The sequence below is a fragment of the Anabrus simplex genome, chromosome 1, assembly GCF_040414725.1.
Source record: "Anabrus simplex isolate iqAnaSimp1 chromosome 1, ASM4041472v1, whole genome shotgun sequence".
Taxonomy (NCBI): domain Eukaryota; kingdom Metazoa; phylum Arthropoda; class Insecta; order Orthoptera; family Tettigoniidae; genus Anabrus; species Anabrus simplex.
In genome coordinates, this window is record NC_090265.1 from 738,393,084 (window position 1) to 738,408,304 (window position 15,221).

The following is a 15,221-nucleotide window of genomic DNA, read 5'->3' on the forward strand; positions in this document are numbered from 1 at the left end:
TACACACACACACATAGTCCTATATGACATTTAAGGGAATAATATTGATGAAAGTAAAGGACTCAGATGTTCACACGGTGTTGCACATCTAGTCTCTAAATTGTAAAATCTGGTAAGGTATGATTGGGGACTGCTACAGGTACTGTACGAAGGGAAAGCAACAAACTGCATATACAGAAAATATATTCAGTAGCTTTTAACAGACCTACTATAAATACACACAAAAAGTGAAAAACGGACCACAATTCCAGGCTATCATGCGCATCTGTTCTTATTTTCTTTTTTGTACCAATTTGCTTTACATCGCACCGATACACATAGGTTTTACGATGACTATGGGACAGGAAATTGCTAGGAGTGAGATGGAAAAGACTGTGGCCTTAATTAAGGTACAGCCTCAGCATTTTCCTGGTGTAAAAATTGGAAACCACCTTCAGGGCTGATGATAGTGGGGTTCAAACCCACTCCTGAATGCAAGCTGACAGCTACGTGACCTAAAGCCTGCAGCCAGTCGCTCGGTATCATGCATATGATTTTTGTGGATATTCACTTTCAAAGGCATGGCCATTCAGTCATCCCTTATATTTCGTAAAACATTAATTTCAGTCTTTAGGGTAGGATTCTAAGAATCTCATTCACGCCGACAGAGGAATCAGTCGCCAAGTCAGCCCAAGTAGGCCAATTCACATGACAATAAGTACCATGCAAACTATTATTTTATAAAATAAATTAATGTCAAGGAAAATACCCGTGTAATGATACGTTATTGCCCTTTATGAACCCATCAACCCATCTATGCAGCCATAAGATGCATAGGAGACTGGCATTTTCCTTCAGAGAAGCATATACTTCAATTTATCGGGAAGCTCCATTAGTGACAGTGCCAAACTATCTAGCTTTTGCCAAACAGCGCGCTCGTTCAACTTCACACACGACAGCAGCGCCAATGCTACCTCTAGTGTATTATTTACTAACTCTATGGTTTCAAAACTGTCATGCATTTTGTCTTTAAGGTGTTTATTTTCATACCCTATTTCTGCATCGTTGATGAAATTCTTGACAGCATTGCTTACAAGCTACACAAGCTGCCAATTAGAATGGCCTGTTCATCTGCAAACTTATTCACTTGTTTGGGTATTTCATTGATTTTTACTCCTAAACTTGTGCCTTCTACAGCTTCTGCCATCAACCCACCAAAAGCATTAAACAAAAATGGGAAGACATCCTTGTCTTACTCCTTTCCTAATAGCTTCTACGGGGAGGGGGAGAATGTGGGGCCTTCGGCCTCCATCCCCACATGAATAGATTCATCAAACTACCATGGTGGGAAAACACACATTGGAAACACCCTAGCCGGTAAAATCCGGGGCCAGAGAATGTCTGGTCTAAGTAGGACATTGGATTCTAGGGACCCTGCACCATCATGTTGGGATCAGTTGAAGGATCTCTCACCCAGCAAGATCAGAACCAGAAGGAAACATTTCTTCAGAACAGTGAATGTGAATACCCTCCTAAGAGGTGGTAAACAGACAGAGCTCATCAAGGAACTAGAGATATATCAGATCAGGCTACTCGTGGTACAGGAAACAAGATTTCCCTGCAATGAAGTATCTATGATGGGCAACTACAGGATAATAATGGGGCAAACAGCAATCAGGAAAAATAAAACCCTTAAGAGTGGAAATAAATCATATGCAATCTTTAATGGACATGCTCCAATTAAGGAGGATAACAAGTTTGATTAGTTGATTATGCACCTGGGAGATCGATTACCTCTGATCGAGTAGGGATAATTCAGTCGCCTTGACAAAGAATATTGCAATGTATTTGAAACGTTGGCAAATGGAATGAACAGAAAACAGAAACACTGTTCAACCCAGAGGAACTAAATAACTCTACACATCATGGAAGCTTCACTTCTAAGATAAGAAAAATCCAGATAAGGTAGAAGAATTCTGGTCTCTACTGGAGAAAGTTGTTGGAAATGCCCAATCATTTGGTCAAAATACTAATGGGTGATTTCAAAGCACAGGAAAATAGTTGGCAGTTACCCTGGACATATAAGAACTAACAGAAATAAAGAAAGGCTTATTGGAAGTATGTGAAGCATTCAAACTGAAGTTGATATCCACTCAATTCAAAAGAGAAAAGTTAATGATGTGGCGTTCACCAAACCCCATGTTGGGAGAATTTTGAATAGATCTCGTAGCCATCAAGCCCATTGGAAATCTTTAAAGTTAAAGCACCAAGAGGGGCTGATACAGATTCCGATCACTACCTGATTAGAGTCAAGATGAAGTTTATTTCAAAGTCCAACAAAAAACCACCACTGACCGAAGTGACTAACTAAAGCTAAACCAGGCAAGTTGGCCATGCATTTAGGGGTGCGCAGCTGTGAGCTTGCATCCGGGAGACACTGGGTTCGACCCCCACTGTCGGCAGCCCTGAAGATAGTTTTCCATGGTTTCCCATTTTCACACCAGCCAAATGCTGGGGCTGTACCTAAATTAAGGCCACGGCCGTTTCCTTCCCACTCCTAGACCTATCCCATTGTTGCCATAAGACCTATCTGTGTCGGTGTGACTTAAAACAAATTAAAAAAAAACTTCATCTAAACCAAGAAATTGTTGAGTACAGACTAGCTTGAGGTCTTTGATTGTTCAAATTGGGACGAAATCGCCAGAAGGACACAAGAAGCAGCTGAGAAGACTATAATGCTTGCCAACAGAAGAAACACCCATGTTGACAGGGCGATTGTGAAGTAGTCCTGCAGAAACGGTCCGAGGCATGGAATAAGTCACGTTCCAACCAGAAAATTTCTAAGACTTTAAGTAACAAAGGAAACTCACGGCAAAAATCCTTCAGAACACAAAGAGAAGGTACGAGAAAGAACAGCTGTTCCACATAGAGAAAAATTTCAAGAAAAATAACAAGAGATTTCTACCGAATGTTCAAGAGCAAAATCAAATGAATGGATGAAAACCATAACAGTATAAGTGACATTTTTTAAAAAGTGAATTAAGTGCAGGATGTAACTCCGGGAGGATGTACCCTTTCACCAGCAAAGAGATACAAGTGATAGCGGTAATATTCTGCGCTCTAGTGATGGGTGGTATAACTACAAAAAGCATGTTTTATATGAGCGGTGACGATGTTTAAATGCCTTTTTCTCTGAATGACCAAAATGCTACTTATACCATTATGGTTACCATCCATTCAAAGGATTCTCTCTTTTAAAAATGAACAAGGGAAACTCATCCTAGCTGACAAAAATACTGCGATACTTGACCGACTATTTCCAGAAACTTCTGACTGTGAACATGTGGGGGCTTCCTCCACCATCACAGCTTCCCGGTGTGCAGAAGCATCAACATATCAGTGCAGAAAAGAAGAAGTATCTGCTGGCGCTCTGTGACCACTTAGATGTAAAGTATAGAGATTATTATCTTCAGCTGTGTCGAGAAGAAACCGTGTGTTCATAACCATGTACCGTGTATTCACATGCAGATATTATCCACTTCATAACACGTCCTGCACGCAATGTATGTTTCATTTCATAATGATGATTACAGTGGTCTTTAACATGTTCTATGTTGTATAGGAAAGATACTTTGTGTGTCGTTCAGTTACGAAACGTGCACAATCATAAAACTTAACTAGAAATGTGTCATTTGTTACCCTTTTCATGTTAGATTGTATGTAGGCTTACATCACAATGTATGAGAGATAAAATATGATGAATATATACATATACCAATCAATAAAATGTTCCTAAATGCACTGAGTACATTCCAAAACAGAATGATAGGTCATTCATTATTGTGTTGCATAACGACCTGGAAAACATATGACAGGAGAGGGAAATTGAGAACGTAAGTGCCATATTCTTGACAGCAATCGTTTTGTCTGTATTTCTCCACTAGGTACCTTCTGGCACTTAGGTTGTTTTCCATTTCCACTCCTCAATTAAGGTATAGCCCCAGCATTTTCCTGGTTTCTTCTTCTTCAGCGTTTGTCCTGCCTAGTGGCAGGGTCCGCTGTGTGGATTCGTTGTCTCCATTTAATTCGTTCACGGGCCATGTCAGGATGTATTCCTACAGCTTTCAGGTCGTTGTGCACTGTATCGATCCATCGCTGTCTTGGTCGTCCCTTGGGCCTCTTTCCAGCGACTTCCAATGTATACACTGACTTTGCCAGTGTATTGTCTTCTGCACGCAACACATGTCCAAAGCAGCACAGACGGTTTTCCTGAATTTTTTTCTGGATCGGTGCAACACCAAAGCATTTCCTAATATTGTCGTTTGAAATACGATCCAGTCTAGTGATGCCAGCTATCCACGTAAGCATCTTTGTCTCCACGATGCTTAGCATTTACCTAGTATGAAAATGGAAAATGACGGAAAACCACCTTCAGGACTGCCGACAGTGGGGCTCGAACCCACTATCTCCCGGATGCAAGCTCACAGCTGCGTGCCCCTAATCATACGCCCAACTCGCCCTGTAGTCCAATTATCCTGGTTTCAGTACATACATTGATTTAAATAAAGGGAGTGAGACTTTTTAAAGGATGTGTTTAATAAATTTAAATTTCACATAGGGTGAGAAGGATTGCTCCTAGTCAATGGTAGAGGCACCCAACATCCAAGAATTTTACTACAAGTAGTTTTTGTAAAGATTCAATTGCAGGTAACCAAATGATAGTTATAAATCCAACAGAGAGGGATAAAACCATTCACTGAACAACAAGCAAAGAGGAGCTCCAAGGTGTAAACCCCCAGGTTAGAGCTGCAAAGCAGTTTACTACACGCACAACTTTTAGTGATAGCTGGTGTTATGGTGGTGAGGAGTAAGGAGAGAGCACTCTGGGTTCTGTTAATACTGCCAACTGAATGGAAATGATATCTGAATTGAATCGATAGTATGATCGATTGATATGAATTTTCTAAAACTTCATTATCTTCAGCTAATAACTGTCATACAAACATCATATAAAATTTCTCAATGCGAATCTTGTTCCTAGCATGAATTCTATAGTTTGGCTTTGCTGTGTAAACAACAGTACTAGTACGTAAAGTGTACGCCAGATGTCTCATGGCGATGAATAAGCGATTCATAGTTTGTGTTTCAAAGGTTGCCAATACGAATCTCAAAGATAACTGAGATCTACCGATTCAGCACTAGGGACACACTAGTCAATGGTAGAGGCATCCACCATCCAAGAATTTTATTACAAGTAGTTTTTGTAAAGATTCAATTGCAGGTACCCAAATGATAGTTATAAATCCAACAGAGAGGGACAAAACCATTCACTGAAAAACAAGCAAAGAGCGGCTACGAGGTGTAAGCCCCCAGGTTAGAGCTGCAAAGAAAGTCTTGTATCGATCCATACAGTCCACTTAACAAGAACGTACAGTGTTCATTACTGAACTACTGGTTAGCCAGATTTCCTACAACTTTTGATGGTTACAAATAAAATTTACAGTGGCAGCATTTCAACTGATTAACAGTAACATATAAGACAAGATATTCATTCAGTGACACGTTCAATGTCAAACATTCCCAAACTGGAATGAATATAGAAGTTAAACTGAATGAAAAGCAGTACTTGTCACCATATAATTTTAAAATATTAAGTTAAACTACAGGACTACATATTTGAATGCAAAAAAGATGGCAATTTATGAAAATAAATTGTGTTAATCTTATACTATAAGTCAGTCATGAGTTGTTCTACTTTTCGTCTCTTATAGTTTGTTCAATCTCTCCGTATTTTCCAACACTCACTCCATTAAAATAAACGCATTAAAATTATGGAATGCAAAGAATTGATAAGTTCGGGAGGGGGTAAAAAAAGACAGAAGTTCGTAGGCTACCATCTACCGTATTTGTTTTGATGATAATCAGCTGTCAGCGAAGTTCGTTTCATAAAAACTGCAAAGGAATCCAAACACTACCGAGAGACAGAAGATAAATTCATGCATTGACAATAGGCACAATATGAAATCGAGCAGGCAATTATACAAGGTCGGCACGTTCACCCTTGCCCGCAGTGGAAACTACCCTTTAGACTTTAGCTACGCCCACCAAAACAGGGTTGCTAGTTCTTTAAGCGGATTAATAATGAGTGACTTTACCTTTAAATATAAAACGTTATTCATGAAAAGCAAAATAAATTACCTTTTTTTCAACGCGGAACAGAACCAAATAGGAGTCAGTTGTTCCCTTTTTCTCCGACAACATCACCTGCCCATTGCTGCACCTACCAAATGCAGACAGCAGACATTTCGATTTTCATACCTGTGCAGAATAGCCAACTTGAACGCGTGACAATCTTAAGATCCACAAAATGTGTTTCTCTTTCTTATTGTGTGTGTATGATATGTTCTGTTTAATCTTTATATTACGAATGAATATGAATCCTCTTTTATTTCTTGTACTTGGTACTGAAGCACGAATTCCTGGAACATGTGCCTATAACTGCTAATTTTCTGGTATATTTGACAGATGATTAAGTTAACTAGTTCTACTAAAATCTAGCGTAAATAGATTATTATTGTCTTCTATTATGATTAAATTTAATCGCTATTACCTCAAAATGTAATAGATCAACAAAAAATTCTGCATTTATTTCAATTCCCAGACTGTATACGGTATGTTGGCAGAACTCAAATAGTGTGAAAACTGAAAGTTTTGTTTCGTAGTGTAGAAAAATGGCGGCTATATGTTGTTGTTTGATATGGGCAATGTGGAATTAACCTCTCCTGCTTCAGCATGATAACAAATAACAACACCAGAAGTAATAGTAGTGAAAATTATCCTTTGACCATCATGAATACCAGAGAAAAGGAAAAGTATATTGAGGAATTTGATTTTCCATTTTGCGATGAGGCATCGAAGTATGAAAAGGTAGCAAAAATAGGACAAGGTACTTTCGGGTGAGTTATTTAATGGTGATTTTTAACTAATTCATTCGATTCATTACTTATGGCTCAGAAAAAATGCTTATCCCTGTTACTTAAGGAATCCTGATGCAAGAGTCTGTCTAGCCGCTATCGGTCGATTTCAGAATTAAGAATAATTGTTAAATTATCGCGACTGACAAATTCTATATTATCAAAAGACATATATTAGTAAAACCAATACTTAATGTTGTTACCTGGGTTCTAACCTATTTTTTTCTGTGATGGCTGCGTCGGTCGTTGTGCAATAATTGCTTTTGTTGCTTAATGAACATCAAGGAGAATGAACATCCGGGAATGAAGTTGGATAAGTGATCATAAAAATTTATATATACACCAAACAGCCTATATGAACCCCTTTTTTGATTCGTTTATTGGAAAGCCTGATGTTGGGCGTTGTAGGGCAACAGCAAGTGGTAAATAACGATTTTTATTTATTTAGATGTTTAGGCAATGAGATTGCTAGTGCACTAACCATGAATAAGCCTGTTAACTTCTGTCTTTCTACCTTGTGTACACAATAATTATCATGAGTGTATTTAGGCTTCATTGGAAACATGGCTTTCTGTTCCCTAAGTTACATACTATACTGTATCATTGTGTAGAAAGATAGCAACTATATATGATGTTATTGTTTAATATGGGCAATGTGAAATTAACCTCTCCTGCTTCAGCATAATAACAAATAACAACAATAACAACACTAGAATTAATACAGTAGTAGTGAAAGTTATCTATTGACTATCATGAACAGAGTTTTTTGAATGTTAAACTTAGACCTATTTATTTCATTTTAGTAAGTGCTTAGGCTCATAGTAGATTGTAAGCTATGGAAAGGAAGGATATTGGAGAGAAAGAAGGTGGAAAAACACAAAGAAGTAGGCCTATAAGGATATGAAACCTGCTCTCAAATATCTATTAGTGCTTGGGTCCAAAGAAGTTGATTGTCAGATACATGCATACACCATGCACCTTCATTATAGTTTGTTAAGTATGCAACCCTCTGTGAACCTACCCCTCAGTGAAGGTGATTCAGGTATGAGTTCAAAAACCAAGTATTTTCGCACCTCTGCTCCTTCCTTGTACCGTAATGAACATATTTAATAGCATATGATGGCGCCTACGAGTGAACTGGAGATAGCGGGCTTGTGGACCATATAATCCTTTTATGCTTGCCAGAAGACTTACCAACCCGCCCCTAGAAGTATTCTTACTTTTGTTAAATTTCTGTTGGCTGCAGGGCCATTCCTATTGTCTTCGATAGAGTTCACGTACCGGTAATGTGTGGCCCACTGCTAACACATTCCATGAAAATGAAAGTCGTTTGACTTTCACACCAGCGAAACGATTGTCGTTTGTTTACACGCTCATAGCCTTCTCGGGAAGGATGTTGTCAAACGTTGCTCAGTGCTGACAACCTCTGTACTTAGGAACTAATTGAGTGAATGGTGCTTTGATAGCTGGAGGGACAAGCTTACGCCCCCAGGTTAGAAGCCGCGAAGCGGCCCTAGGCCTGTACTTTTGTGTGGAAACACAATTGGTCTGGACTGGTTCTTTACGTGCGGACGGTTAGGATAGGACCTGGACAAGACCATTGGTCGGGGTTGGTAACAGATTATGGTTAACATTATTGACGGGAACAAGATCACGTGCCAATTCACATTGGCCAATAGGAATGCAAGTAGCTACTTCAGAGATGAAAATGGTGTGTAACAGTCTTCATTAGGTTATAAAAGTAAATGTACTTCTTCGGGCAGGATGCTGGGTTCCTGAATATTACAATGAACACATCTTTCCTCTGAGATGCTCTCCAAGAAAGATTTCATTCATTTCCACTTAATATAACATTACAAATAAGATGACAGCCAGGCTGAAGTAATACTAGTGAAAGTGGGATGTTGTACCAGATAAAGTTGCAGTATCTTTGATGTAAGTATCTAGTGGTTTTGGCACTAACCAATACTGTCACAAGCGATACTAGAGACCTGTGGGCAGCTTGAACCTAGGACTTTAATACTCCCAGCCCAATGGTCTTGTCACTAACTGGACCTAACCAATCCAGCCCAATGGTTTGGTCACTAGCTGGACCTAACAAATCCAGACCAACGATCATCTCGCTGTTTACACATATCTTATATTCAGTCATGTTCTTGTCTCTATCCAATTGTTTTGTCACTAGTTAAACCTAAATTCTTCATTGGCGGCCTTGTGTAGCACACTGTGATGTCGTGTGAGCCACACCAATCGATTCTTAACCTCTCGTTTGCAAACTAGCTGGTCAAGTTTTACCCAAAATAGCTCAGATCATTTTTAAATGTTTACAGTAAATAATTTACTTTTGAAAGAATGCAGTTTATAATGTCATTTTATACTTATTTTATTGCTTACACAAAGAGGCCTGTTATATTTCAGACAGAATGATAGTAGCATCCTTTCTCCTTGCAATGGTTGTTTCAGGAGGCAATGAAGGCTGACGTATTTGAGCACATTCAAATACCACCGGACTGAGCCTGGATCAAACCTGCCAAGTTGGGCTCAGAAGGCCAATGCCTCTACCCAGCAAATTTTCGCCTTTAGGTGCCAATTTTTTTATACAGTGTCTCTTCATTAGCCTTGGCAGTGTGCTTTCTGAAGGACATCTTGCTAGTGTTCATTTGTGATCGGGTGAACTTAAAATGATGATTGTTACTTTCGTTTGAATTATGTATCAGGGTCCAACAAAATGAATAAGTAATAATAATAATAATAATAATACTCGTATGGCCTCAGCGACCATGTGCAGACATTTCATTTGACGCCATCTGGCTGTCTGCTCGTCAATTTCGACATTCCGTTTTACTTTAGGCCCACTAGATGGCAGACAGAGTAAACTGAAGCTTTCTTGGGCGTCTATGGCTGAGATTTAATTAATTTTGTCAGATAAACACCAAATGTGTCCAGAGATCTTTTACATGGCGACATCGTACGACATGGAGTGTCGAATGGACTTTTTTCCGCCCTTCAAAAATCCGACTACCTCTGCCGGGTTTGAACCCGTTATCGTGGGATCCGGAGGCCGACACTCTACCACTGATCCACAGAGGCAGCTAATGAATAAGTCAAAAATTAAATACCCCAAAGTCTTGGCATCAGCTATAAGACCTGTGTCCCGCAGATCAGATGTACCAGTTCCTGTCTCTCTGACTCAAGTAGATAATGCAGAGAATTCATGTTGCTCTGAGTCTGTAGAAAATGTTAATGTTGATGAGATACAAAATACAAAATTTTGTTCAAATCAACAATTTTGTGCTGTACTTAGTCTTATCAAGGACAAAAGCAAAATGCTGGATTTTAGATTAAAAGAAAAAATCTGCTCACACTTGAAATCACATTTTACTGGTAGCCTATATAAATCAAGAATAATAATTTATGAAGTTCTTTTGGTTTATTGCTGTGAAGAACTGGAAGAACATTAAAAGTTGACACCATGCTACCCAATATTCACCACAATCAGCTACACGCGGAATGACTGTTCCACAAGGCTGCCAACCTGTCTGCTTAGGAACTTGTTGTGCGGACATTATGCAGCCTCTCGAAGGGAGTATGGGGGCCACTGTTCTCATGGCAGAGATTGATTTTGCTATTCTGTATTCCACATTGTTTACTTTACATGTTCCATCACAGCAAGAACTTTATCCTAATGCATGACAGTGCTTACACGCACATTGCTGTTTGTTTACGTGAGTACCTGGATGAATAAGTAAGTTCTATTAGAATACTTACTTATTGTTATCTTCAATACGGATCAAACATGAGATTAGTTCCTTGTTACCTGGATGAAGTCGGAATTAAACTCTGGTGTGGCCTGCTCATAGTCCAGTCTAAACCCGATAGAGCATGTCTGGGATATGCTTGGGAGACGTGCTAGGAGTCGTTCCTCTGACACACTGCCTCAACTTCGGGCTGCACTCCAGGCAGAATGGGAGCCCATACCACAAGAGAATGTTCGAGATAGCATTCTGAGCATGCCTGATCGAATGACAGCTGTAACTGCAGCTAGAGATGGCAATGGAAATGTGTTGAAAACATGTGGGTAAATGGTCTGCATACGAAACTGTGCAGAGCTTCAGGTTTTGACATTTCCAAATTCATGTTGGTGGACTGCTGTGATTGTCATGATCAATAATCTCTATCATTTATTGCACTGAAACTTCTCAAATGGGCTAATTAATTTATGATATATTGCCATATTGTTGTAATGCAATAGTATTTGATTTTTACCCTGTTTCAGAAGGACTGACATTAAATTTTGTCTGAAATACATAGTGTTTCGCTTTTTTGCCGGTGAGTGCATTTTCCTTCAACTTGTCTAGATCCCATCTCCTTGTATTCCTTTGTTTCTTCAATTTCTTCAACTTCAGATGACATTTCATGACCAACAATTTGCAGTAAGAGTCCACGTCTGCTCCTGCGAAGGTCTTACATTCCAACGCCTGGTTTCTGAATCTCTGCCTAATCATAATGAAGTCTATTCCATACCTTCCAGTGCATACAGGTCTTGTCCATGTGTACAGCCATTGTTTATGGTGTCTGAACCAAGGATTAACAAGGACTAAATTATGACCGGTACTGAATTCAACCAGTCAACCTCCTCGTTTATTCCTTTGTCCCAATTCAAATTCTCCTTGTCCTCCTTGGCCTACCACTGCATTCTAGTCTTCCATCACAGTTAAATTCTCATCACCTTTTACGTACCGTATTCTTTTCATATATTCTTTTGATTTCTTCATCATCTGCGGAATTAGTAGGCATATAGACGAGGGGGTGGGCATTGGGGTTTGGTGTCTGTCTTGACAACAATGATCCTTTCACTATGCTGGTCGTAGTAGCTTATCTGCTGCCCTATTTTGGTATTCATTATTAAACAACAACTACATTTCTCCCTGTTTGATTTTGTGTTAATAATTCTGTAATGAAAGCCTCCGTGGCTCAGACGGCAGTGCGTCGGCCTCTCACCGCTGGATACCGTGGTTCAAATCCCGGTCACTCCATGTGAGATTTGTGCTGGACAAAGCGGAGGCGGGACAGGTTTTTCTCCGGGTACTCTGATTTTCCCTGTCATCTTTCATTCCACCAACACTCTCCATTCTCATTTCATAGCATCTATATCCACGAACCTGCTACACAGGCGTAGCAGGGGGAGAGGTGATACTCCCAGGTGGCGGATAGGGGGGTCCTAACCGGCTTGCCGGCGGACTTGAGGGAAATAAAATACCTCTCGCGGACCAAACACACACCCCCTATGGGTGGGGGAGGCAGACGAAGAATTCACCCACGGTATCCCCTGCCTGTCGTAAGAGGCGACTGAAAGGGGCGACCAAGGGATGAATGAATTAGAACTGTGAAACTACTCTTGATTCGTACCATCATGCGGGGAACACCATGGGTTGCATGTACTTGCGAGTAGTATCACTAACTTGGTACGAAATAGGTTTGTGATTCGTTGCAGTAAAAAGCCTGGCCGGGTGGATTCCAGTACCCGTGCGTTGTACCCATGTGGGCAACACGGCGGGTCTGGGTGTAGCCTGTGAGTTGTACCACTATATGAGGGACACCGTGGGTCTGTCCGACTCGTTGGCTGAATGGTCAGCGTACTGGCCTTCGGTTCAGAGGGTCCCGGGTTCGATTCCCGGCCGGGTTGGGGATTTTAACCTTCAGTGGTTAATTCCAATGGCCCGGGGGCTGGGTGTTTGTGCTGTCCCCAACATTCCTGCAACTCACACACCACACACAACACTATCCTCCACCACAGTAACACGCAGTTACCTACACATGGCAGATGCCGCCCACCCTCATCGGAGGGTCTGCCTGACAAGGGCTGCACTCGGCTAGAAATAGCCACACGAAATTAATTAAACCGTGGGTCTGCGTTGCCTGTAATTAGTACTCACTATGTGAGGAACACCACGGGGCCCTTGGGACCGGCACCCGTGACTAGTACACCTAGGTGAGGAAACTCATCGGTTTGCGTTGGCTGTAAGTGGCGCTATTGTGTGCGAAACACCATAGGTCTGCGTTACCTGTACGAAGTACAATACTTGTGAGTAGTGCCATCTTTTGTGGAACACCGTGAGTCTTCGCTACTTCTGATTAATACCCCAACATGACACATACCATGGTTCTATTTTACTCGCGACATGTACCATTCTGTGGGGCCTTAGACTTGGATTTTGCACCCCCTTTAGACACCAAGCATCATTGTGCTTTATAAGGGGTTCCTTGGTCGGTAATAATGTTATTTTCGATCTCTGTTGAGTCCGATCCACTGGTTTTTGTTTTGTGTTTTGTTGGGTTCCTGTCCATCCATTCATTCTTCATGACATATTTTATTTTTATTTTGGTCAGTGGATGCCTTTGAAATTTTTGTTCTTTCATTTCGTACCATTAGGGGCCGATGACCTTCGATGTTAGGCCCCTTAAAACAACAAGCATCATCATCATCATCATCATAGCATCTATCAGTCATTAATAAAATCACTTTGCGAGTGGCGACCCCATTGTACTAATAGCCTATATATGATTCATTCATCCCTAACCCGGTCAATGACTGGAAAACAGGTTGTAGGTTTTCAATTCTGTAGTCACCTGACCAAAAATCCTGCTCTTCCTCCCAGTGTACTTCACTTATACCAACTACATCTAACTTGTAGTCTATCCATCTCCCTTTTCAGATTCTCTAACTTACCACAACAATTCAAACGTCTAACATTCACTGCTCCGACTCACAGAATGTCGGTATACATCTTCCTGATGATTGTCCCCTCTCGTGTTAGTCCCCACTTGGATATCCAAATAGGGGACTGGAATATTTTACCCCGGAGGAAGCGATCATCAGTACATCATTCATGCAGAGAAAGCATCATGTCCTCGGGAGTTAGTTACGGCTGTAGTTTCCCATTGCTTTCAGCCATGTAGCAGTATCAACACAGCTAAGCCATGTTGAGTATTATTACAAGACCATATCAGTCAATCATCTAGACCAGGGCTGTCTAACATTCGTTTGTACTCGGACCTATTCACACGATAAATAAGGGTGCGCGGGCGCCAGGTTATGTAATTATTGTGAAATTTGGCACTGCATACTCGTGAGAAGTTGAGGAAAATTTGGTGTGTAACTGGAACAGACTGCTCTTAATGCGTTATGCAGGTGCAAGTCTGTCAGGCAGGATCAGTATTTGTTTTTATTATTTACATAGTCGAAAACGCAACTTCACAAAGATGTGTTGAACTAAAACAAGAGTACATTTTCAGAGTAACATTGCGGACAATGGGGTATTTTTTACCGTCCACCAGAGTTCAGAAATTGCCACATGTTGCTCAGCAGGATTTCAAAGAAAGGTCTGATTGAAGATGTAGAATTTCCATTTCTAATTCTTCAGGATTATAATTTTCGAAGATTTCAAACACCTTACCTCCAAGCTCACAAACGTCAGCAGAAGTGAAGGGATTATCAACAAACATGATCACTGGTTCAAGCATTGAAAACTGGCTAAATCTACTATCAAATCCGGACTCAAGAGTTTCAAGATGTTTAGCAAGAAATGAAACATTACGCTTGCTGCCATTTACCATTTTTGCCATACATGTCAGATTTGGAAAATGTGAAAGGGAATTTCTTTTTAAATGGACAATCCATAACTTTAGTTTCTTTTCAAATACATTAACAATACTTATCATACCTGAAATATTATGATCTTTTCCTTGCAATTCAAGATTTAACTCAATTAATTTTGAGATGATGTCTGCCAAGAAAGCTAAATCTGTTAGCCATGATATATCATCAGTTCGTGATAATATTGCTTAGGAGTTGATTTCATAAAATCTCGTATCTCATCAGACAGCAGAACCGTTTGAGTGTTTTCCCCGTGCTAAGCCACCTTACGTCTGCATGAAGAATAACATCACCATACTCAGAATCTGATACGCTTAAAATATTTCTGAACAATCGATGACGAGTAGAAGACAATCTTATATAATTCCCAACGTGAGTTACAATTTTCATAACGTGATCGAACTTTAAAACATTTGTGCATAAAGCTTCTTGGTGGATAATGCAGTGATAAGAAAGTTTTAGAAATGATCCATCCTTAGCACAAAGAGAAAGAAACCTATTATTTCTACCAGTCATAGATGGCGCCCCATCTGTTATAGCAACAAGCTTCGAAAGTGGCAAGTTACTATCTTTGGCAAATTTAAGGAACTCATTAAATATGCCTTCTCTCC

General features: G+C 40.2%; 2 protein-coding genes across 2 annotated transcripts in view; one reads left to right on the plus strand and one right to left on the minus strand.

Moving 5' to 3' along the window:
• Positions 1–6,281, minus strand: part of LOC136856873 (streptococcal hemagglutinin) — a 202,805-nt gene extending 196,524 nt beyond the window's left edge. Inside the window, exon 1 of the mRNA XM_067135088.2 lies at positions 6,178–6,281. The gene's annotated coding sequence lies outside the window, so the exon portion shown is untranslated. The remainder of the gene's footprint in view (positions 1–6,177) is intronic.
• Positions 6,282–6,720: 439 nt separating this feature from the next.
• Positions 6,721–15,221, plus strand: part of Cdk9 (Cyclin-dependent kinase 9) — a 143,065-nt gene continuing 134,564 nt past the window's right edge. The window contains exon 1 of the mRNA XM_067136125.2: positions 6,721–6,935. Coding sequence (XP_066992226.1) covers positions 6,772–6,935 — 164 coding nt within the window. The 5' untranslated portion in view covers positions 6,721–6,771. The remainder of the gene's footprint in view (positions 6,936–15,221) is intronic.